Consider the following 26,365-nt stretch of genomic DNA (forward strand, 5'->3'; position numbering starts at 1 on the left):
ATTCTTGTTCTGGTGTTTAAGGCAGTTGCATTCTGTCCTTCACAAAAATAGAGAAATACGGTGTTGGGCTAATGAAGGACAACAAAAGTTCAGATGTATAATTAAACTGACTGGAGTGCTATTTTTTCTCCCTCCATTTTCTCAGTTGGAATTCTTATATTCCCATTCATGTCCTTATTGGTTTTCTCTGTGGTCACCCTGCTCTGTCACAGCTCCAGTGTTAGGATATTCTAGATGGGCTGTGGTATTCCCTTAAATTGATTATTCTTCTTTTCCTTTTTCATCTCTCTCTCATAACAGAGAGAGCATGTGTTCATTTTGGGAGTCCAGCTCTTAGCCAGCAATATAAGTTTCATAGCTATATTGGCCCTCTTTTATCTATTTGCTATTAATAATATAATATATTCTTCAATGTTCTCTCCTGATCCTTCCCACGTCCCCTTTTCCCCCTCTTTATTCTGATAGCTACTTATTATCATCTCTTAACAGAGTAGAAACTTTTAACTTTCTTCTGTCTGGCATGGCCTGACCAAATGGGTATGTTTTAATTTAGATATTTTAAAATCATTATCCAAAATCTCATTCAAAAATCTTACATCTTTTCAACCTCACTTTTTACCACAATTTCTTCCTTGAATATGAAAATCCATTCCTTCTTACCTTTAAGTGTTTAGAAGCACAATTTCTCAATTCACAACTTTCCCCCATGGAGTAAGAAAATAATTTGAGTTCCTCTCATTGTTTTCTAGTGAATTTAGTCTCAAAGGAAACCAAAATAATTTATTAATTTTGGTTTTTAATAAGGATTTAGCATCTTTAAAAAATACTGATATCCCTGGATATATAAGATGCTATTTGTTCATAAAAATATTATCAATTGTCTTTTAGTATGAATAATATTTAAAAGTGAAGATAGCATGAAATCAGTTTTCTAAGCAGCTGACACCACTGAGAGGTACATAGTTTTTGGTATTAATGCAGTCTGAGACACTACCAAGATAATTCCTTATTTCTATATAGAAGTTCATACTTCCTTAAATCTTCCCTTAGCTACCATTCAATTTTGAAAGTTTCTTGTCAAGGAACTAACAAGAGAATTGAAGTTTCACTCAGGGTATTGTTTGTTAGATGTTTTTTCTAGATTCTGTATTTTTACTTAATTTTCAGGCCCATTCAATCAGCCCAGCTGATCTTTCTTCATAGTGACTGTATGACTGAATAAATTGGCTCAAATAGGCTTGATTTCTGGGACACCAGACCTTTTCTGTGAGTTTCCTCTCTCTCCCTTCCTTCTCCTTTATTCATCAACTCTGTCTCTTTCCTTTTCTGGTTTTTTCCTCGTTGACCCATAGCTTATACTTCTTAATCTGTTAGCTTCACGAAGTTAGGAACTATGTCTGTCTCCTTCCTTGCTCTGTCTGCATAGCCTAAATATATTAAAAATAATGGTTAAATAAATAGTAAACTTGGAAACTTAAATCTGGTAAAAAATTATTATATATGCTTATGGTGCCCAAAGTATTCTGAATGCCACAATATGAATGTCACATTTCCTATTCACAGTTTATTTATATGGAAATCTTTCCAACCAAAATACAAATGGCATTTAACTGTTCACTTAAATAGAATTTGTTTTGCTAGAAAAAAAAATCAATTACCTGAAAATAGGACTGGAAGAAAATATAGTTCCTTCAAATAAGATGGATTCAAACTTTAGGTACTTAATTTTAAATGGAGAGCTATCTGAGTTTCCCTACTTGGTAAGTATCCTCTTCTGCTCCTCAGACATTTTAATAAGCAGGAGGACCATTAGACTAGGTCATTCTGAAATACACCATCAACTTGTCTATCTTTAACTACTGTAGTGCCTTAGTTCTTTCCTTTTGGTTTACAAGTAAGGGCTAGAATTTTGTTGGGGTACAGTAACTTAACTATTTGACACAAAAGCTACTGTTCTGTTTAAATAGCCTAGGGAACTTTGAAGTAGTCAGTATTAATTCCTAAGATCATGTAATTGTCAAATCAAAGATCATCAACAAAAATGTCATTCTTTTTTTTGAGATGGAGTTTCACTCTTATTACCCTGGCTGAAGTGCAATGGCACAAGCTCAGCTGCAACCCCTGTCTCCTATGTTTAAACAATTCTCCTTCCTCCAGCATCCTGAGTAGCTGGGATTACAGGTACGTGCCACCATGTCTGGCTAATTTTTGTATTTTTAGTAAAGACAGGGTTTCACCATGTTGGTCAGGCTGGTTTTGAACTCGTGACCTCATTACACAAACACCTCGGCCTACTAAAGTGCTGGGATTACAGGCGTGAGCCACTGGGCCTGGCTGAATTATTTGTACTTTCATGCCAAGTTAAATATACACATACATTCACAATATTGGCCAGGTGCAGTGGCTCATGCCTGTAATTCCAGCACTTTGGGAGGTTGAAATGGGTAGATCACCTGAGGTCAGGAGTTCAAGACCAGCCTGATCAACATGTTGAAACCCCATCTCTACTAAAAATACAAAATTAGACAGGCATGGCAGCGCATGCCTGTAATCCCAGCTACTTGGGAGGCTGGAGGCAGGAGAATCGTTTGAACACAGGAGGCAGAGGTTCCAGTGAGCTGAGATTGTGCCATTACACTTCAGCCAGGGTAACAAGAGTGAAACTCCATCTCAAAAATCATCTATCTATCTATCTATCTAAAGAGATGTACAATGTCTATAAAATTTGTAATAATTATAATTTTTTCTCTTTCCCTACATAAGAGACTATTTTCTTGTGAGGCATCTCTGTTCACCACCCATCCATTAGGTGGGTGGGAAGCCTGATATTCCGACTAGAAGTGTCCCAGTTTCTGCTTATTTAAAACAGCACTTTTTTGTTCATTTTTTTTAGCTTTGTCCTTTTGATTATTTATTCAACCAAACTGAAGGTTCAGACTTCTTAACAGGATCGTTGTTTTCTTTCAAAGATACATGTCTCCCCCTGAAGATGGTCTCTGAGTTCAGATGAAAGCTCAATAAATCATGTATCATTGGGAAAGACATCCATGGTGTCCATATGTAGGTACTTGTGATGTCCTGGATTCTCAGAGGCCTCTGAGGCTATGCCTCTTGACCTCTTTGGCTACTAGGCAACCTGCTGGCACCTGCTTACCATTAGTTGAGGTATAAATTATTCTGCCTGCTCTCTGGTTTTAGCCTCATCCTCCCTGAACCTCTGCAGAAAAACTGGTGCAATTCACAGTCTTTTTTCTTGGCTTATGCTGGGCCTCCTTGTCTCTCCATGCCACCCCTTCACTCTCAGCTCCATGTTGGCCTTCATACCCTGAGTTTCAAACATATTAATTCATCCAGCTACTGGCTTAGGCTGCCAATCACACAGCTTCTGCTATTTTGAAGAACTCTTTTTTTTCTTTTAACAAAACTCAGTTTTCTAGACTGATGCATTACTAGAGTCTAAATTTAAGAACATCTTTAGGGGCCAAAGCAATGACTTCTTGGCTTCAGACTCCATCTGTTCATTATAAAAAGTGCTGCAACTCATTGATTCTATCAGTGAGAAAGCATAGGGAATTGTGATTGTTAAGGGGAAAGAATAAAAATTTTGTTGTGACCAGAAAATATGACAAAATAGACAAGTTGTTTGACTCTCTGCTGCAAACAACTAAAAAAAGAAAAGCCAGGATAAATCATTTCTAAAAAATCTTTTAGACTGTACCATTGACCTAAAAATAAAATAATACATACTAGAGATCCAAAGAGATAAGCAGAATGCTGAACCTAGCTTTTGTCTGGATGGAATTTGGCCTTGCAGGGGAAGGGCTCAGATTCAGACAAGGCAGAATCTGCAAAAAATGCATCATAAAGATAGAGAGGTGATAAATATTAAAGAGGAGTTAAGAGACATGGAAGTCAAAATAAGAAGGTCTAGTGTATACCTAATCAGATTTCTATAAAGAACAGAGTGAAGAATTACCTGACTTGAAATTATACTACAAAGCTATAGTAACCAAAATAGCCTTGCATTGGCATAAAAACATATAGACCAAAGGAACAGAATAGATAGCCCATAAATAAATTCATTCACTTACAGTGAACTCATTTTTGTCAAATATGCTAAGAACATAACCTGCCAGAAGGATGCCTTCTTCAATAAATGGTGTTGGGAAAAATGGATATCCATTTACAGAAGAATGAGACTAGACCCCTATGTCTCAACATATGCAAAAACAAAATCAAATGAATTAAATTCTCAAATCTAAGATGTAAACTAATGAAACTATTAGAAGAAAACATTAAGAAGTCACTTTAGGACAAGAATAGTCTGGGAACAATTTCTTGAGTAATATCACAAAGCACAGGAAACCAAAGCAAAAATGGACAAATGGGATCACATCAAACTAAAATGCTTTGTACAGCAAAGGAAACAAGCAACAAACTAAGGAGACAACCCACAGAATGGGAGAAAAGATTTGCAAACTACACATCTGAGAAGGGACTAATAAGAAGAATGCATAAGAAGCTCAAACAACTCAATAGGAAAAACATCAAATAACCTAACAAAAAAATGGACAAACGAGCTGAACAGACATTTCTTAAAAGAAGACTTATAAATGACAAAGAGGTATATGCAAAAATATTCAATATCACTAATGATTAGAGAAATACAAATCAAACTGTAATGAAATATCATCTCACCCCAGTTAAAATGACTTTTATTCAGAAGACAGGCAATAATGAATGCTGGTGAGAATAAGAAGAAAGAGAAACCCTTTTTCCCACCCGCCCTACACTGTTGGTGGAAATGTAAATTAGTATAGCCATTGCGGAAAACAGTATGGAAGTTCCTCAAAAAACTAAAAACAGAACCACCGTATGATCCAGTAATCCCACTACTGGATATATACCCAAAAGAAAGGAAATCAACATGTCAAAAAAAATGTCTGACTTCCCTTGTTTATTACAGCATTATTCAGCACTATTCATAATAGCAAAAATATGGAATCAACCTAAGTATTCATCAACAGATGAATGGATAAGAAAATGTGGTATGTATACACAATGAAGTATTGTTCATCCATTTAAAAAAAAAATTCGGTCCTGTCATTTTTAACAACACAAATGGAACCAGAGGACATTTTGTTAAGTAAAATAAGCCAAGCACAAAAAGACAAATATTGCATGTTTTCACTCATATGTAGGAGCAAAAATAATAAATAAAATTTAACTCATGGAGATAGAGACTAGAATGATGGTTGCCAGAGGCTGGAAAGCATAGTGGGGAGGAGGGAATAAGGGGAAGTTGTTTAATAGCTACAAAACTACAGTTTAGATAGAATGAATAAGATCTAGTCATCAGTAGCATGATAGGGTGACTAAACAACAACTTACTGTATAATTTTAAATAACGTGAACAGTAGAAATGGAATGTTCCTAATACAAAGAAATAATCAATGCTTGATGTGATGAATCATCTAATTACCATGATTTTATCATTACATACTATATGATATGCCTGTCAAACATCACATGTATCTCATAAATCATGTATAACTACTATGTATCCATAATAATTATAAATAAAATTTTAAATAAAAAATAAAGGAGTAGAAGAATATAAGAGAGAAAATATTTGAAAAGTTGATGGCTAATAATTTTTCAGTATTCTGCAAGATTCCAATCCACAGATTCAAGAATCCCAAAGAATCTTAGACTCTGAAGGAGGGTAAATAAAAAGAAATCTTCTCCCAGATATATTGTGCTGAAACTGTAGAATACCAGAGAAAAGAAAAGATAGTAAAACCAACCAGAAAAAAAGATAGATACCTACACAGGATGCATTTAGAATGATGGCTAAACGCTCCATAATAACAATGGAAAGTAGAAGTCAGTGATGATATATTTAGCTTGCTAAGTGAAAATACCTTATATGAATGAGGCCAAAATAAAGATTTTTTTCAGATAAGTAAAAATGGGAAGAGCTTGCTACCAAAAACTAAAAGAAGGTTGTATTCATCTTAAAGAAAGTGGCCCAGGTGGAAGGACTGGAACATAAGAAGGAATTATAACGAAAAGATGAAAAATCAGGGGTACTCTTAAATATATGTTGACTACACACAATGTGATCTAATAGAAAATTTTTATAAGATAAACTTATATTATATTACAATAATGGCATACAAGTCACAAATCATATGATTGTATTATTTGAGAGAAGAATGCAACAAATTAATATATTTGTTAACTTTAGATTTTCATCATTTATGTATGTAAGGCAAAGTGTTCAGAAATAAACAGAATGAAAATAGAGGGTATAATTTCCAAGCTAGTTGATGTGGAAAATGTAATGAGGAAAAAAAATCATTCTAAAAGAACACAAGAATGGAGGGCGGAGAGACAGAAAAGCCAGGACAAATAGAAAGCACATAATAATCCAAATATAATGCACACCTGTAAATACACATGCACACCTGTAATTACAACACATAGAAAAGACCAAATACTTCAGGCTAGAGACAAAAACTGCCAGATAAATTTTTTAAATGAACTATATGCTGATTATGGGGAGTCCCTCTAAAACAGAAGAATATATAAACACAGAAAGGAAAGGGTGCAAAGAAGTATACTAGGAAAATAATAACGAAAATAAATTTGTAATATTTCTATTAGTATTGGATAAATTGGACTTTTACTAGAACTAGAGACAGTTTCTACATAATAATAGAAGTTTCAATTCACCAGGAAGATATATTTTGAACGTGTGCATGCCTAAGAATTAAATCTCAAAATATATGTAGGAATATTTGACAGATTACAAGACAAAATAGGTAAGTTAATCTCCATAATGGGAGACTTAAACATATCTTTCTAATTAATTGATAGAACAACAGAATTAGCAAGTTTGATCCCTTGCACCTAACATCTGCAATTCAGAAGCTTTATGGAAGTTGTCAGGAACTTGACCACACAACTAGGCCTTAAAGTAAGTCTCAATGGCCATCTCTTAAACTAAGTAACACAACCTCATTAAGTTGGCCGATGGGAAGGACAGGCCACATGTAAGTAAGCTTGTTCCACAGAGGATTTTCAACTCTAGAATGTTTCCACTGGCCTGGCTTACTGGTCCCTTCGTGTTTTATGGCCCACCTAAAACAAATGACAAAAAACAAAAAGAAATTAGACAAGGGTAAATATCACTTTAAAATATTCATTTTATTCACTGAGTACTTACTAGGTACTACGCAAAAACTCAGTTTGAATTAAAAACCTGAATCTGACAATTTGCTGTTTAAAGAGACAGAATGAGAGTAACTTACTTAAAAAATAATAAATTTTAAAATCAGGAAAGCATTAAGGCAAAATAGACCACTGTATTTGAGGCAAAAGGTAAAGCAGAATAACAGTCTTTTTATAATAACAATGACATAAATAACAAGGTTAACATAAAAATCAAGCAAAACTTTAGACAAAGAGAAGTTAACTGACATACAATTATTGTGGGACACATTATTACAAGACCAACAAATCATAAAGTACCAGGTAAATTTTTTAAAGCAATAAATAAAAACATATAATATCTGAACTGCTACAACTAATAAATGTAGGTATTTATATACATCGTAGCATGTTAATGGAGAATATACCTTTCTCAACAATTCATGGAATATTTGTAATATTTGCCACATATGCACAAAGTAAACTTTAATATAGTTTTAAAATAAAAATTGAATAAGCCACATATTGTGACAAATGAGAAAATAAAATTAGATATAAATGCAGTTTTACAATTTTGACCACAAATTATATTATGTAGTAATTATATTAAATATAATTATTATATTACAATACTTATTAAAGTGCTATAAGTATTATATTAATTTTATAGTAATTATAAGTAAACATATTCTCTCCCCTAAAACTCTATCATATCAGATAGGGGGAAAAAAACCTAATGTGATCAATAGATATTTGGTAAGCAATGAAATAAAATACTTGAAACCTTACAGGATACATCTAGAATTATATCCAAAGATAAATTTAGAATATTAAGTGCTAATTTATTAAACCTGAGTAGAGAAGGGAAATTAATAAAGCATTCAACTCAAATTATTATTTTTTAAATATAAAATTGTTGTAAGGGAAATTATAATAAAGATTCAAATAGAAATCAATAACTAGGAAAGTAGAACCTCAGTCGAATGGTTTAAAGAAGTATTTATCAGTTTGGCAGTACCTCAGAAAGTCAAATATTAGAATACCACATGACCCAGCAATCCCATACTTAGGTGTATAAACTCAAAAGAATTGAAAGTATGCATTCAAACAACACTTGTGCATGAAAGTTCTCAGCAGCACTATTAATAGCAGGCAAAAGGTAGAAACGACAACCAAAATATGTCTTTGAAATAAAAAATATAATAGCAAATCTCTTGCAAATAAATCTAGATAAATAAGAATGTAAGACAAACCAAACAAGAAAATTGAGCTACATATTTAACACTACCAAGATGAAAAGTAAGAGTATATTATGCATGTATATATCAATAAATACAGCAATTCCAATGAATAAATGAATTTCTGGAAAAAATCTCACAGATTTGAAATAGAAAATAATAAAAACATGCTCCTGCTCATATACCTTTGTAGGACATAGGACAGATCTTTTCATGTGATATAAAATACTTTAAACCATAAAGAAACAGAAAACTAGTTAATTCATCCCATGAAGGGGAAATAAGCTACATAATAAAGTCAGTCCATGGTAATTTAAGAAGTGATACAGCAATTATATTTATAATTAAAAATGTAAAATTCCTAAATCAATATTAGCCAATAAAATGTAACACTGTGGCAAGAGTATAATTATAATAGCTGAGAAATACTGGTCCTAGAAATGAAATGATGGACATTTGCTAATATAATACACCACTGATTAATGAATGAGAATGCAAGATCAGTGCACCACCCATAATTTTCTAGCACACATGATGGTCATCTGAGCCTGTAGATTTTCTGAGATCCCTCAGCCCATCAGACCTACCCATAGTACTTGACCTTATATTTCTCTTCTTTGTTATGTGAAACCACACGTTCATTATCTGAGCAATGCTTTTTATATGTCTTGTTTGATAGTGTTAGCTACATACAACAAATACCCAGTAACCCAAGTTTAAAGAGAAATGGAAGGTTCATTAATTCAGACAACATATTTGAATTATTGGAATATTAGCAAATCACTTCAGAAGGTGGTAAGCACCTACAACTGCAGATGGAAGTGAGAGGAACACATATATTTAAGTCTTACTAATTTTATTTTATTTTTTGGAATACATGATCTACCTCCAAGAACTTGCTTCTTTTGAATACCTTTCTTGTAGTTTTCTCATTCACATGTCAAACTCTTTTGGACTTGGAGATATAAAAGCTTGCTTTCTTGTTTCTCGTAGGAATGTCTAGTTTATTGTTACTCCAACCACTTCCAATGATCCCCAGTCGCTTTGAAGCACATACCAATAGACCATCACACCTGCTTCACTTCCCTGTTTCCTTAATATCAGTTCTCCTGTATCGTCTCTTCTCATTTATTGAAGAGTTTACTATCCTGGCTTACTTTTGTTCTCTCTGCCTATGCTTCTGTAATTATCCAACTTCTTATCATTATCCAAGTAGACAATCTGCCCTGGCTTCTCAGGGCCTCCCATGACTTTGACCCCTTTTCCTATCAGCCTACAGTTCCCGCGAACAAAACCTCAAACTGGTCAATACAAATAACTGCACCACTTTCAATCCTACTTTCAACACCACCACCCTTTCACCACCACCTCCCTTTTCTCTAGGTCATGTATTTGAGTATCTCTACTCCAAAAATTCCTCAACTCTTCCAGATGATCTAAGCCACTGCAATGATCACCTCTTCATATTCTGTAACCTCCCTTCCAGGTAGGCTCTTCCCTTTGTACTCAGCCAAGATTCATGCTCCAGCATCACGGCCACTGTCTTGTGCTTTTCCTCAACCCACTGCCCCTTCTCCTTCTCTGTATTCACTTGAAAAAAATGTGAGCCAACTTTGGTTAAGTTCACTTCTTTCCCCACTCAAAGCCTATACTTGTAGAGTTGATCAGTGGTTGGAGAAAAGCGCAAACAACCATGAATAAAATCGCTACAAATGATCAGATCACAGTGTGGTTGGGAGAGCAATGTGGATATGTTAGGGAGTGTTTAAGAATTTGAGGACTTTTCTGCTTGTCACAATGATTGGATGACACTACTGTCATCTAACTGGCAGGGGACCAAGAATACTAACTATCTTTCAAATTATGGGAAAGTTTGTCCTGCACCCCACAGACTTTCAAATTTCGCTCTAAGCATTCATGTTGAGGAAAATTGGAATCTAAAACCAAACTATATTTTACAAAATAACATAATTTTCTTTTTATTGAGATAGGGTCCATCTATGTTACCCATGTTGGTCTCAAACTCTTGGCCTCAAGCAATTCTTCCACTTTGGCCTCCCAAAGTGCAAAGATTATAGGCATGAGCTATCATGCCTGGCCCAAAGTATTTTTTCATATACACTGAATTTTATAGGAATTCAGCTCCCTCCAATATCTCAAAGAGGGAAGCTCTGATTTTTTTTTTTTTTGTCATTCACTCTTTTGGAAAAATCACATCATTGATAGCATTACCATTTGTGGTATTTGAGTCACCAAGACAACACACTTGTAACCTTTGGTATTTATAGTTCACGCATCCCGTTGATTCTATGTATAGAAGCAATTATCTGCAAATGTAATATTGTCCAGAATAGCTGTGCTGAGAATTTGTATTACAATACATACTACTTGTACTTTAAAGTTATGTTTCTTTTATTTCCATAATTATTACTGGTCAACTGTTTCTATAAAATTACATCACAGTGGGTAGGTTATCTTAACTATGAATTTTATTTTAGGATAATAAAGAAGTCATTACAATATATTTTTTATAAAGAGGGAGCATGAGATCAGGTAGTGTTAACAACCACTCTTTTAAATTTTATAGCCACAAACCTCCCGTGGACCCTTAGCATCACTGGACCGTTCCACTGCATTCCTCCATCCCATTGACTCCAACCCCCGAGAGGCACACGACTTCTTTCTCATCAAACCTCTCATTTTCCACTGCCCATTTCTCAATGTCTGCTGGAGCCCTTCTTATTTCACTGAGAAAATAGAAGTGATCAGAAAAGACTTTCTTCATCCTCCCACCAGCAAATCTACTCAGCGACCTGCTTCTGTACCCACACACTCTGCCTGCCCTCCTGCACTCAACTATAGCGGAGCTGTCTGTGCTCTGACTGAAGGCCAACACTTGTGTGTGTGCCCCAGATTCTTATTCTCCCTCATCTAGAACTTTGTTCCTACTTTGTTCTGTTAATTTTCCTTTCCTTCTGCATCATTCCATCTGCATAATGTCTGACAATCTGATACGAAAAAAAGAACCCTCTCGACACCCACATCCACCACTAGTTACTGCCTTATTTCTGTGTGTCACTTTGCAGCAAATTCCTTAAAAGACTCATCTCCTTTTTTTCATTCTCTCCTCTTTCTCTTTTAAACCCATTTCAATTAGATTTTCATCTCTGAAACTCCAATGAAACTGCCTCATCGGAATTTTCACATTATCAAAGCCAAAGGTCTTTTCTACCTGAACTAACAGAAACATCTGACAAAGGGTATTTCCTCTTTCTGACCTGGCAGACCCCATCATACTAAAGCTATCTGAAGAGCTAGAAGATTCCGTGTTAAGCCTCTGGTAAGCCCAATAAGAGAAGTGTAGTGTGGGTACTAAGATTGTTGAGCAAGACCATCATCTTTGCAACAGAAAACAACTGTGTTTTTGGGAAACAATCCCTGGTATATTGAAACACTGTTTTTGAGACTAAGAACTGGGCCATGCATGGTGACATGACTGAAACTGAGCTGCTCATCATGAGCCGGGGGTAGTAATATCCTTTACCACATATGGTAAGACAGATGCACCCACGTCCTATATTGCACAATGGAAGTGATATATATAGGATCATGCTCAAGCAAATCCAGGTTTTTGCACTGGGTCCTCTCCCTTAACTTATGCCTATGGTCTGAAGAAATTTTCTCTATGACCATTCAACTAATGGCAGAAGAATTCAAGCCTGGTTCAGTGTGATGCGTTAGTGCTGGTCAGAGTGCACTGCTGTTACATTCAAAGTCCCACTTGGGTGTGTTCCTGAAGGACAGTAGTGAGAAACTGTCCCATTAGGTTGAGCTGTGAGTGGAATACTTGATCATCCTCTTTGTAGAAAGTAATAGGTAACCAGAGTTGTGGATATACATTGATGCATTATTAATGATTTCACCTGCTGACCAGGAGCCTCAAGAAAACAAAACTGGAAGGTCTGGGAAATGGAATTCTGAGGAAAAAGTATGTGGATGGATCTATGGGGGGGCACAAAGCTTGTGAATCTTTGTAAATGCCTACCAGAGAGAATCTATCAGAAAGAGGTTCTCAACAATCAAGTGGATAGGCTGCCCAAAGTGCCCCCATCAGAATGTTTATCTATTGAACTGATATCACACACAACATTGTCTCAAATTAAGAGACCCATTTTATGGTAAAGGAGGTACAATAGTGAACCACAGGATTCACCTGTCTCACATTGTACATTATCTCCCAGAAGCAGTTGGCATCAGAGAATGAAAGAATGACCCTGAGGTATGAACGAAGGCTCCAGCTTGGAGAAACACTGGTAAGGTTGGGTGTTATCCTAAAGGATCAGTATGTGCAATGATCCCTGGAATATATGGTGGTGTGTACTTAACAGCTGGATTACCCGGCTACTTTGGGCTGCTCATATCATAGACCAATAAAGGGCTTACTCTACTGACTGGAGAATTGATCTTGATTGCCATAAGGACTGAAATTTGCCCCTACACAGTGGAGGCAAAGGTCTGAAACCCAGGGGACTGTGAGGACATTTAGTAGTGCTTCTGTGCTCAGTGAATAGAGGAAAGGGGCAACTGCATCAGTCACAGTTTAGCAAGGGCAAATAAGTTAAGGGTTGAGACTTCTCAAGGATAAAGTCCTTGGTAAAGTAACTCACACTAGCCAAAGCACTTGCCAAGAATAAGAGAAATCTAGAACTGATGGAAAAAGAGGAAGCTGATGCCTGCCAATTGGTCTTAGAACCAACTGCAGCAGTGAAGGTTGAGGCTTGCTTTGCAAACCCTTTTTGAGTCATTGTAGGAGACTGCAACTGATGACCACATTGAAGTACTTACTAAATTGTACCCCCAACCCCTTGAGGCAGAACTGAGGGCATCTTGTTCTCCTATAAGATATGGATATCGTTAGAGATGCAAGTGTATCTGAATGGCCTAAGAGATGGACTGTACTGGGCCCAGTTTACGTACCTCTCTAAATCCACTCAGCCCCTTTCTCCTCCCTGTTCACATGTTCAGTGAAGATCCTAGGGCAACACTGTGGTCACTTAATCTTCTACCAGCACCGATTCTCTTACTCACTCCCAGAGAGAGGGCCAGGCTTTGGCACAGCTTCCTTCATTCCCACTGAACCATGGAGTGCTCATGGGTATGGAGTGTTCCTTCATACCCACTGAACTACTGGAGTGCTCCATTTCTTTCCACCACTTCAGGTCTCATGCCCCACAGGGCATGGGCTCTGACTTCACCAGTGAGTGCCTAAAAGGCCCTGAGGGGATCAGTAATATAACCTAGAAGTGAGGGGAACTCAATGCCTCCTGGGACAAACTTTGAGTAATTAGAACTAGAGACAAGAGGAATCAATAAATAAATACTTTTCCTTTCCTTGTGGGTCCTACAAACCTGGAAGAAAGGTGTCCCAAGTGAGTTTATTTTTGAAGCTATGGCCAAATCCATCACATTCCAGCTAGTACTTTAGTTCCTTCCTTCCCTGCCCTGCTTTCATTTTTCTTTCTCTTTTGCTCACCTGGGATTGCACCTCCTAATAAACCTTAGCATATAAACTTCTTCAGGCTACTGTTTACTAGGAAACTTGAATTAAAGCACCAAAAACAAGGTGGAGGGCAATTTAAATCTCTAGCTGACCATACTCTCAGGTAGGGTATCTTTCCATAAAAGAGTCTATGTTTAATCTGAATTATCTCTCACTGGGCCTGGTGGCTCATGCCTGTAATCCCAGCACTTTGGGAGGCGGAGGCAGGCTGATCATGAGATTAGAATTTTGAGGCCAATCTGGCCTACATAGTGAAACCCCGTCTCTACTAAAAATACAAAAATTAGTCTGTTGTGATGGCACCTGCCTGTAGTCCCAGCTACTCAGGAGGCCAAGGCAGGAAAATCGCTTGAACCTGGGAGACAGAGGATGCAGTGAGCTGAGACCATGCCATTGCAGTCTAGTGAGACTCTGTCTCAAAAAAAAAAAAAAAATTATCTCTCAGCCAATAAGTTGGGTGTTGGGGATGGAATTTAATTTTCAGGTATAAATATATAATAGAACAACTATATATATATATGCATACTTGTATAGATATAAAACCACATCTTAGTTTACTTCTGCAGTTTTTCATCCTCTGTATAACTTCTGCCCATCAGGGTGTCTTTAAAATGAGCCAGTCAAGTTCAACTTACACTGTTAATAAACATTCACATAGAGCAAAGGCCATTAGACTGCAGAGTTCTTACACAGCATGACCTTTTATGTAAAAGCAATAGACCTCTTAATATTCTGCTTTATAAATGCAGAGCTGACAGATCCTTAACTGTAATGGCTCTAGCGGCCCAGCTATAATCACAGCCCATGTGCACAACACAAATTAGAACTTTACAGCATCAGTAAGTTCCCTGGAATCCTAATTCTTAAATGCTAGCACTAGGTGGAGACAGTGATTCATGCAATGCTTGCAGGCAGCCTTTTCCTTGCCCCTGGATAACTTGCTTCTATTTAATATTCCCATTTTTTTTTCCTTCAGTGTGGATAGGGGTGTTCTTGAACAATTGATATTTCTGATAGAAACATTATATACAACAAAACATCTCAGGCTTTGGAAGGACCTACTTGAAAACATTCATGTATATACACAGTTCACAGGACAGCCAAATAAGCTTCAAATGCAATTTTATTTATTTAATATAGTGTCTTTATTAGCTCTGCCTTCCCATTAAAGTCAGAATTCTATTTATGATATTTTATGAGTATCTACTTCCATGGATAGGATTATGAACGAAGTTTTAGTTTCCTCCCAGATTCAGTTGAACTTAAGGAAAAAAACTAGTCTCTGTTCTATATTTGACTGACAGTTATCTCCTCTCTCAAAAACAAAGTCCAGAATTAATCATATCAATTTCAGTAAGATTAATGGAGCCACAGACCCACCACAATGCTCTATTCATGTAATCGTTTAAAGTAATAGAAAACAAAAATACTTTAGATAATTTTTTGGAGTCCAGTGCCTTTCATGGAACTACAACTATGAAGATTTGTGCAAGTCTGTACACATTGTAACAAAAAGATATTATTTAGCATTCTTGGAAATTAATAGTAAAACAAAAACAAATCTAAATGTGTCCTAGTTGAAAAGAAATAGTCTTTTCATATTCTATCAGGACAAAATTTTATTGTTTTCAACAATGTAATGAATCTAGCAATAAAATTAGACAATATACCATTTGTATCTGGTACAGTAAATAATAGATATGCCAGCAAATTTCAGCTCAAATAAGCAGTGTCTAACAAACATGAAGGTTAAAATGATCAGATTCATATCCCATGACTGTTAAAGAAATGCTTTAGGAGGATCTAAGATGGCCAAATAGGAACAGCTCCGGAGTGCAGTTCCCACCAAGAACAATGCAGAGGGTGAGTGCCCACAGCATTTCCAAACAAATTTTCACTGCCCAGAGACCAGGAGATTCTTGGGCTGAAAAGAACCATAGTTTTTTCAGCATGGTGGTGTCAGCCAGTGCCGGGTTGGCTCACAGAAACTCACACAAATCTGGGTGGCCTTTTCAACTGGCACCTGGAATGCCTGGGAGACAGAGCCACCCATTCAATTGAAAGGGAGGAGGCAGAGACAAGAAGCCAGGTTATCTGGCTTGGCAGGTACCACCCCCACCAAACAAGCAATCTGAAATGCTCTTGATTGAGAGTTTTGCAGCAAGCACAGCTGGACCAAGGATGGTCCAGCTCAGTGGAGTAAGGGCAACCACCACTACTGAGGCAGTTCACACAGCAGCTGGGTAGAGCCTGTGGTAGCTCAGCAACACCTCTGCTGGCAGACTGTGACTAGACTACTCTGTGCAGGGCAGGGCATCTATGAAAAAAGGCAGCAGCATGACAGGAATTTATAAATAAAGCCTACCTTTTTAGGACAGAGCACCTGGGGAAAGAGGCGGTTATGAGTTCTGCTGCAGCAGACTTAAAAGTACCAGCCCAGCATCTCTGCATGGAACAATGGAACTCCCAGCACAGCACTTGAGCTCCTATAAGGGATAGACTGTCTCCTCAAGCAGCTCACCAACCTTTATGTACCCAAAGAGACACCTCACAAAGGAGAGCTCAGGCTGACATCTGGCAGGTACCCTTCTGGGACGAAGATAACAGAAGAAGGAATCAGCAGCAACCCTTAATGTTCTACAGCCCCCATGGGTGATCCCCAGGCAAGCAGGGTCTGGAGTGGACCTCCAGCAGTCCTGCAGCAGAGGGGCCTGACTCTTAGAAGGAAAACTAAGAAACAGAAAGAAATAACTTCAACATCAACCCAAAGGATGTCCACTTAGAGACTCCCATCCAAAAGTCACCAACTACAAAGACCACAGGTTGATAAAGCCACTAAGATGGGAAGAAACCAGTGCAAAAAGGATGAAAACACCAAAAACAAGAATGCCTCTCCTCCTCCAAAGGATCATAACTCCTCACCAGCTAGGGATCAAAGCTGGATGGAGAATGAGTCTGATGAATTGACAGAAACAGGCTTCAGAAGGGCAATAACAAACTTTTCTGAGCTAAAAGAACATGTGCTAACCCAATGCAAAGAAACTAAGAACCTAGAAAAAAGGTTAGATGAGATTCTCACTAGAATAACCAGCTTAGAGAAGAATATAAATGACTTGATGGAGCTGAAAACACAGCATGAGAACTTTGCGAAGCACACACAAGTTTGAATAGCTGAATCGAACAAGTAGAAGAAAGGATATCAGAGACTGAAGATCAACTCACTGAAATAAAATGAGAAGGCAAGAGTGGAGAAAAAAGAGTGAAAAGAAATGAACAAACCCTCCAAGAAATTTGGGATTATGTGAAAAGACCTAATCTGCGTTTGATAGGTGTACCTGAGTGTGATGGAGAGAATAAATTCAAGCTGGAAAACACTCTTCAGGATGTTATCCTGAAGAATTTCCCTAACCTAGCAAGACAGGTCACTATTCAAGTCCAGGAAATACAGAGAACACCACAAAGATATTCCTCAAGAAGAGCAACCCCAAGACACATAATCTTCAGATTCACCAGGGTTGAAATGAAGGAAATAATGCTAAGCGCAGCCAGAGAGAAAGGGTGGGTTACCCACAAACAGAAGCCATTAGACTCACAGTGGGTGTCTCTGCAGAAACCCTATAAGCCAGAAGAGAGGGGGGCCAATATTCAACATCCTTAAAGAAAAGAACTTTCAACTTAAGATTTCATATCCAGCCAAACTAAGCTTCACAACTGAAGGAGAAAGAAAATCCTTTATGGACAAGCGATTGCTGAGAGATTTCATCACCACCAGGCCTGCCTTACAAGAGCTCCTAAAAGAAGCACTAAACAAGGAAAGGAACAACCAGTACCAGACACTCCAAAAACCTACCAAATGGTAAAGACCATTGACAGAGTGAAGAAACTGCATCAACTAATGGGCAAAACAACCAGCTAGCATCAAAATGGCAGGATCAAATTCACACATAACAATATTAACCTAAAATGTAAATGAGCTAAATGCCCCAATCAAAAGACACAGACTGGCAAATTGGATAAAAAGTCAAGATCCATCAGTGTGCTGTATTCAGGAAACTGATCTGACATGCAAGGACACAAATAGGCTCAAAACAAAGGGATGGAGGAAGATTTATCAAGCAAATGTAGAGCAAATAAAAGCAGGAGTTACAGTCCTAGTCTCTGATAAAATGGACTTTTAACCAACAAAGATCAAAAGAGACAAAAACGGGCATTTCACAATGGTAAAAGGATCAATGCATCAAGAGGAGCTAACAATTCTAAATATATATGCACCCAATACAGGAGCACCCATGTACAGAAAGCAAGTTAATGACCTACAAAGAGATTTAGACTCCCACACAATAATAATCGGAGACTTTAACACTCCATTGTCAATATTAGACAGACAAACGAGACAGAAAATTAACAAGGATATCCAGGACTTGAACTCAGATCTGGACCAAGCAGACTTAATAGACATCTACAGAAATCTCCACCCCAAATCCACAGAATATACATTCTTCTCAGAACCACATTGCACCTACTCTAAAATTGACCACATAATTGGAAGTAAATCACTCCTCTGCAAAGGCAAAAGAGCAGAAATCATAACAAACAGTCTCTTAGACCACAGTGCAATCAAATTAGAACTCAAGATTAAGAAACTAACTCAGAACCACACAGCTTCATGAAAACTGAACAACTGGCTCCTGAAATGTCAACTGGATAAACAATGAAAAGAAGGCAGAAATAAAGATGTTTTTCAAAACCAACGAGAATGAAGACACAACATACCAGAATCTCTGGGACACATTTAAATCAGTGTCTAGAGGGAAATTTACAGCACAAATGCCCACATGAGAAGCGAGGAAAGATCTAAAATTGACACCCTATTGTCAAAATTGAAAGAGCTAGAGGAGCAAGATCGAAAAAACTCAAAAGCTAGCAGAAGACAAGAAATAACTAAGGGCAGAACTGAAGGAGATGGAGACACAAAAAAAAAACCTTCAAAAAATCAATAAATCCAGGAGCTGGATTTTTGAAAAGATCAACAAAATAGACCACTAGCCAGATTAATAAAAAAGAAAAGGGAGAATAATCAAATAGATGCAATAAAAAACAACAATGGGAATATCACCACTGATTCAACAGAAATACAAACTACAACCAGAGATTACTACCAACAACTCTATGCACATAAACCAATAAATCTGGAAGAAATGGATAAATTCCTGGACACTTGCACCCTCCCAAGCCTAAACCAGGAAGAAGTTGAAACCCTGAATAGACCAGTAACAACGGCTGAAGTTGAGGCAGCAATTAATAGCCTACCAACCAAAAAAAGTCCAAGTCCAGATGGCTTCACAGCCAAATTCTACCAGACATACAAAAAGGAGCTGGTACCACTCCTTCTGAAACCATTCCAAACAATAGAAAAAGAGGGAATCCTTCCCAAATCATTTTATGAGACCAACATCATCCTGATACCAAAACCCAGCAGACTCAACTAAATAAAGAAATCTTCAGGCCAATATCAATGATGAACATAGATGCAAAAATCTTCAATAAAATACTGGCAAACCAATTGCAACAGCACATCAAAAAGCTTATCCATGATGATCAAGAAGGCTTCATTCCAGGGATGCAAACCTTGTTCAACATATGCAAGTCTATAAACGTAATCCACCACATAAACAGAACCAAAGACAAAAACCACATGATTATCTCAATAGACGCAGAGAAAGCCTTCAACAAAATTCAACCACGCTTTATATTAAAAACTCTCAATAAACTAGGAATCGAAGGAACATGTCTCAAACAATAAAAGTGATTTACAAGAAACCTACAGTCAATATCATATTGAATGGGCAAAAACTGGAAGCATTCCCTTTGAAATCTGGCACTAGACAAGGATGCCCTCTCTTACCACTCCTATTCAATATAGTATTGGAAGTTCTAGCCAGGGCAATTAGGCAAGAAAAAAAAATAAAAGGTATTCAATTAGCAAAAGAGGAAGTCAGATTGTCTCTATTTGCAGATGACATGATTGTATATTTAGAAGACTCTATCATCTCAGCCCAAAATCTCCTTAAACTGATAAGCAACTTCAGCAAAGTCTCAGGATACAAAATCAATGTGCAGAAATCACAAGCATTTCTATACACTAATAACAGACTAACAGAAAGTCAGATCATGAGCAAACTCCCATTCACAATTTCTACAAAGAGAATAAAATACCTAGGAATACAAATAACAAAGGATGTAAAGGACCTCTTCAAGGAGAACTATGACCCACTGCACAGGGAAATAAGAGAGGACACAAACAGATGCAGAAACATTCCATGCTCATGGTTAGGAAGAATCAATATGAAAATGGCCATTCTGCCCAAAGTATTTATAGATTCAATGCTATTCCCATCAAGCTACCTCGGAACTTCTTCACAGAACTGGAAAAAAACCACCTTAAACTTCATATGGAAACAAAAGAGAGCTCACATAGCCAAGACAACCTTAAGCAAAAAGAACAAAGCTGGAGGCATCATGCTACCTGATTTCAAACTAAACTACAAGTCTACAGTAATCAAAACAGCATGATACTGGTACAAAAACAGAGATATAGACCAATGGAACAGAACAGAGGCCCTGGAGGCAATACCATATATCTACAACCAACTAATCTTTGACAAACCTGACAAAAACAAGCAATGGGGAAATGATTCCCTGTTTAATAAATGGTGTTGGGAAAACTGGCTCACAGTGTGCAGAAAGCAGAAACTGAACCCCTTCCTGAAATCTTACACTAAAATTAACTTCAGATGGATTAAAGACTTAAACCTTAGACCTAACACCATAAAAACCCTAGAAGAAAACCTAGGCAAAACCATTCAGGACATAGGCATAGGCAAGGACTTCATGACTAAAACACCAAAAGCATTGGCAACAAAAACCAAAATAGACAAATGGGACCTAATTAAACTCCAGAGCTTCTGTACAGCAAAAGAAACAGTCATCAGAGTAAACTCATAACCAACAGAATGGGAAAAGGTTTTTGCAATCTACCCATCTGACAAAGGGCTAATATACAGAATCTACAATGAACTAAAACAGATTTACAAGAAAAAACAAACAAACCCATCCAAAAGTAGGCAAAGGATACGAATAGAAACTTTTCAAATGAAGACATATATGAGGCCAACAAACATATGAAAAAATGCTCATCAGCACTGGTCATTAGAGAAATGCAAATCAAAACCACATTGAGATACCATCTCACAACAGTTAGAATGGTGATCATTAAAAAATCTGGCGAAAACAGATGCTGGTGAGAGGATGTGGAGAAATAGGAATACTTTTACACTGTTGGTGGAAACGTAAATTAGTTCAATCATTGTGGAAGACAGTGTGGTGATTCCTCAAGGACCTAGAAATAGAAATTCTATTTGACCTCGCAATCCCATTACTGTGTATATACCCAAAGGATTATATATCATTCTATTATAAAGACACATGCACACGTGTGTTCATAGCAGCACTGTTTACAATAGCAAAGACCTGGAACCATCCCAAATGCCCATCAATAATAGACTGGACAAGGAAAATGTGGCACATATACACCATGGAATACTATGCAGCCATAAAAAGTGATGAGTTTGTGTCCTTTGTAGGGCCATAGATGAATCTGGAAACCATAATTCTCAGCAAACTGACACAGGAACAGAAAATTAAACACCACATGTTCTTACTCATAGGCAGATGTTGAACAATGAGAACACATGGACACAGGGAAGGGAACATCACACACTGGGGTCTGTTGAGGGGTCTATGGGAGGGACAGCAGGGGATGGGGATGTTTGGGAGAGATAACATGGGGAGAAATGCTAGATATAATATGGGTGAGGGAGGGATGGAGGCAGAAAACCACATTGGCATGTATGTACCTATGCAACAATCCTGCATGAGCAGCACATGTACCCCAGAACCTAAAGTACAATTAAAAAAAAGAAAAAAAATGCTTTAATGTTTTGCTTTACACAAGGTCCTATTTATTTATTTAACTGACCACTTTTCAGTTTTTAGGATTACCTAATCAACAAGATAATAGCATTTAGAATATCTATAATTAATTTAAAATGGTATGTTTCTGTAAAAACAGTGAACAGTATATTAATCATGTAGCTACAGTATATTTTGTGCATTAATTTTGATAAGATTCAGTTTATAAGACTGGCTTTAAGTACTCCATCTCTAAAAAAAAAAAGGAAGGGATAAGACAAATAAATATGTAGATTGTAAAAAAATAGCAATAATGACCTACTTTGATGGAATTTGAAAATAGCCCATCATAGTTCCATGGATTTAAACTGTTTCAAAGCTTTCTAAGGTTCTAGTACTCTAGACAGGGAACAAATCATTCCAAATTTGGTACTGCATGCACAAGCTGGTCTTAAACACTGCATAAGGGTTGAAAGGTAAGATGCACAGCTGAAACTTGAATACATCAAATATTACTCTCTAGTCATTTGCCAATATCACTGTATGAAAATAAAAAACGATGAGTTCGTGTCCTTTGTAGGGACTTGGATGAATCTGGAAACCATCATTCTCAGCAAACTGACCCAAGAATAGAAAGCCAAGCACCGTATGTTCTCACTCATAGGTGGGTGTTGAACAATGAGAACACATGGACTCAGGGAGAGGAGCATCACACACAGGGAACAGTTGGGGGGTAGGAGAGAGACAATGCGGGGTGGGGAGGGAGGAGGAGTGGGGAGAGATGCCAGATATACTATGCACCTAAAGTAAAATAAATGAATTATTAAAAAAAATATTTTAGTTCACATTTATTTTGCAACTTACAATGAATATTAAAGGTAAATTAATACTTTATGTAAATAATACATTTTAAGATTTAAATTTAAATAACTTTATCCCCAAAAAACAGAACACTAAAGACTGCAGCATTAATTGGAAAGCCAAAATTTACAAAGATCAAGTGATTTTTGTAAATTAAATGCTATTTTACTTTATTTCCAGAATATAGTAAATACAGCTGACATTTGTTCATCTGCCTTACTATATATTCACGCCCCTTTGTCCTATCTCTTTACATTATTTTGATAACTAGCAAATTATTTGAAACAGAAACTGGACTTTAATGGCAATTAAGGGCTAAGAAGGAGAACGCTATGCTATGATCATAATCCATCTTGTATAATTGGGAGTTTCTAAGAATAAGAAATCATTTTAACAATGACACTGAAAAGAATATTTCATCCTAATTCCATAATTTTATGTTTTATCCCTCTCAACTGATTTTAAGTACCTTAATATGATCTAAAATTATTTTTTAAAGATTAATCATTAAATATGGTAGAAACATATGGTACATTAATAATTGCCAGTAGTACAAATATATTTAGTCTAGAAAAATAAGTAGATATACAGATGGATAGAAAGGCAATCCTGACATTTCTTGGAAGTTAGCTTTTAACATAAGTCTTTTACCTGCAATTTTGTTTTGTTTTTCTAGTTGGTTGAGCGTCCTAGTTATTTAGATTCTGGATACATAGGAGTAATTTATATTCAGCACTAAAAACCTATCATTATCTCCCATAGTCAGAGTTTCATACTTGGTATAAAAGCAAAGCTCTCTTTGTAACTCAGTAGTCTCTACCAAGTGCAAGATTTGTAAACAATAAATCATCCCTTCTTCAACAATACCTGCTTATGATGAAACCACATGTAAACCCTGAGTTCTTGAATCTGTTGCATTTATTACCTATCTGAGCTGAATAGGTTAGCTTTGATATCACAGATATTTGGTGGATAAACTCCCTAAAGTTTCCATATTTATTTAAATGAAAGCAAGAGAAATTAATGCTGTCTATGGAGCACTTGCTCTCTCTCCCCAGCAACAAGCTAGATATTACAGGGAATCCAAAAGAAGTTTGAGAGGACTTCTCTTAGGAAAGTTTTATCATTTAGGAAAAAGCTCAGAGGGCTGGCAAATTTTGTTTTGAAACAACACATAATCTAATCAAAAAGAAACAGCACTTTCAACAAGAGTTACAACACATAATCTAAAATGAAAGAAGATAGTATCAGCTATTTATAGAAAGAAGCCATAGGGAAGAGAATCTTTGAAAGATGCATGAATTTCATATACAAGGAGAACAATTTGAGCTGGTGAAGGGGAAGAAGAGAAGTGTCATTTCAAGAAACTGAGGAAGAATAATCTTTTGATGTTACATAATAACTCCAAAACATATGATTGAATAAAACGAGTTCCAGCTAGAAGAGTGATTCATATCTGCAGCTGTTCATTTCCCAGCCTCAGTTGTCAACTAATTTTGCTTAAAGTGCGGATTGCCTCTATTTGTCCATATCAGAAAGAAACAGTTAATCCCCCAAACCAACTTTCTCTTCCTTTGGTAGTAGCAGACTTTAAGCTGGGTACATGGCTACCCAGCTATTACAAGATTTATTTGTATTTACGTGTAGCTATGTATCAAAGTACTGGCCAAAGAGGTTGTGAGTGAATATGATGGGCACCACTCACAGACCTTACTCTTAAAGCACCTGGACATCTACTCCACTGGTCCCTCTTCTCCATCCCACTGCCTGGGAAATGATAAGAGCTAGACTAACTGCTTTAGACCCATGGGCGGATGCCACATGGTAAGAATGGCAGAGCCACCTAGAAGCTGTAGCACTACCTATCTATAAACTACCATGCAAACAAAAATGAGCTTCAGGGTAAGCCTAAATTTTTTGGAGTCTCTTTGTCACAGCAGCTTAGCTTAACACACTTTCTAGTATAATCTTGGTTCATTTCATTGCCCTAGTCTTTTACATTTTCCTGTGTACTTCCTCTGAACGTTTTACTGCTTTTTCTGCTGTCTACCTCTGGGAAATTTTCATGTGTTTCTGCCACCATTAAGTCATATCTTTCCTAATTTGTATTGCTGTTTTTGTTAATTATTGTCCTGTTTCTCCTTCCTCTGATGTTCATTCAATTCTCTAAGTTCTTCAAGAAACACTCATGTAGGCAGGAAGCAGTTCTTCTAAAATATTGGCACTAAAATGATGTGCTTTTGTAAATCTCCAGGGCCACCCCTAGGGTGTGCAGTGCTCTGGAAAAATAGTTTTTTATTGTGTACTTGTCTATGTAAACAACACAATTTTAGAATTCATTCCAAAACTTATGGGTCTCTGTGAGGTATAGTGCTTTACTGACAAAGATTTAGCATAATGGATAGGGAAGAGATGCTTACACATTTGTTTATTGGTCAAGTGGTGCATGTGATGATTCTTCATAAGGTCTAGACATTATCTCAGGTTCAGGAACTACCTCTTTGTGTTATTTATCGTCGAATGTGCAGTTCCTGGCTAATTTCATATCTCCCCCCCTCAAGAAGTCCCACTGTCATGACTCCTTGGAATTTATTTGTATTGACATAGCATAGGTCTTTCTGCCTCTGCAGTTCCTTAATACCATGATGCAATCCTGTTTACACAATTACTCATAATACCGCAGTATCCATCATGCCATTTATGAATACCAGCTTACAAAGACTCCCTCAAAGGTCATTGCTGGGCTTCACTGATGATAACCAAGTACAAGTCTTACTAGAGTATGTAGGAAAATGTGAATGATGATTTATTTTCTAATCATGTTAAATTTACTTTCTGGAATTTTACAGCATAATCATAGACCAACACAAGTCCAATTACATGTATGTATTTGAACTTTTTCTGCTACAATCATTGCATTCAAGAATGTGGTTTCTTTACATGTTAACCACATCCTCACCCTTACACAAGTAGGGAGGATGGATGAGGGGCCAGTGGGCAGAATGAAATGATCAGTCTCATTTGCATGAAGAATGTTCATCCTTTCTTCTGCATGGCTTAAGATCAATAGGAGAGCATGTTGCATCGATCAAAGGTATGAGAGGATATAGATCCAAATGGCTTGTTGAGGTTTCAGAGCAGTAATCTCTACAGCCCTCATAAAAGATAAGTGTGGTAACTTCCAGAGGACTGCCAAACAAACACGTGGCTTGGAGCCTGCAGACAGGGTGAGTGAATACCTTAGACATGAGTGGAAGAGTGCAAAGGATAAAGCAAACCTGCTGCCATTCTCCACACAAGATTTCCATAGACCAGAGGTGGTGGCATGGTTATATTATATACAGGCAAAAGCCAACACATAAGTATACACATGTAACAAACTCAAGAACAGGCAGTGAATTTTCCAAAGTCCAGAGCCTTGAACTTGTTCTGTATCTGACATGAGTGAGAGTCACCCAAAAATCATCATGTCTGTACCATTCTTGAGTCCCAGTCTCCATACCATACCACAAAAGAAATA

The 26,365-nt window shown here is 37.0% G+C and overlaps 1 protein-coding gene across 1 annotated transcript in view; it reads right to left on the bottom strand.

The window, feature by feature from the left end:
- The window catches only part of DCDC5 (doublecortin domain containing 5), a 269,733-nt gene that overhangs the window by 70,626 nt on the left and 172,742 nt on the right, over nucleotides 1–26,365 (bottom strand). Inside the window, 1 exon segment of the mRNA XM_054241486.2 lies at nucleotides 7,023–7,146. Coding sequence (XP_054097461.2) covers nucleotides 7,023–7,058 — 36 coding nt within the window. The 5' untranslated portion in view covers nucleotides 7,059–7,146.

This window comes from Callithrix jacchus, chromosome 10 (genome assembly GCF_049354715.1).
Source record: "Callithrix jacchus isolate 240 chromosome 10, calJac240_pri, whole genome shotgun sequence".
NCBI classification, from domain to species: domain Eukaryota; kingdom Metazoa; phylum Chordata; class Mammalia; order Primates; family Cebidae; genus Callithrix; species Callithrix jacchus.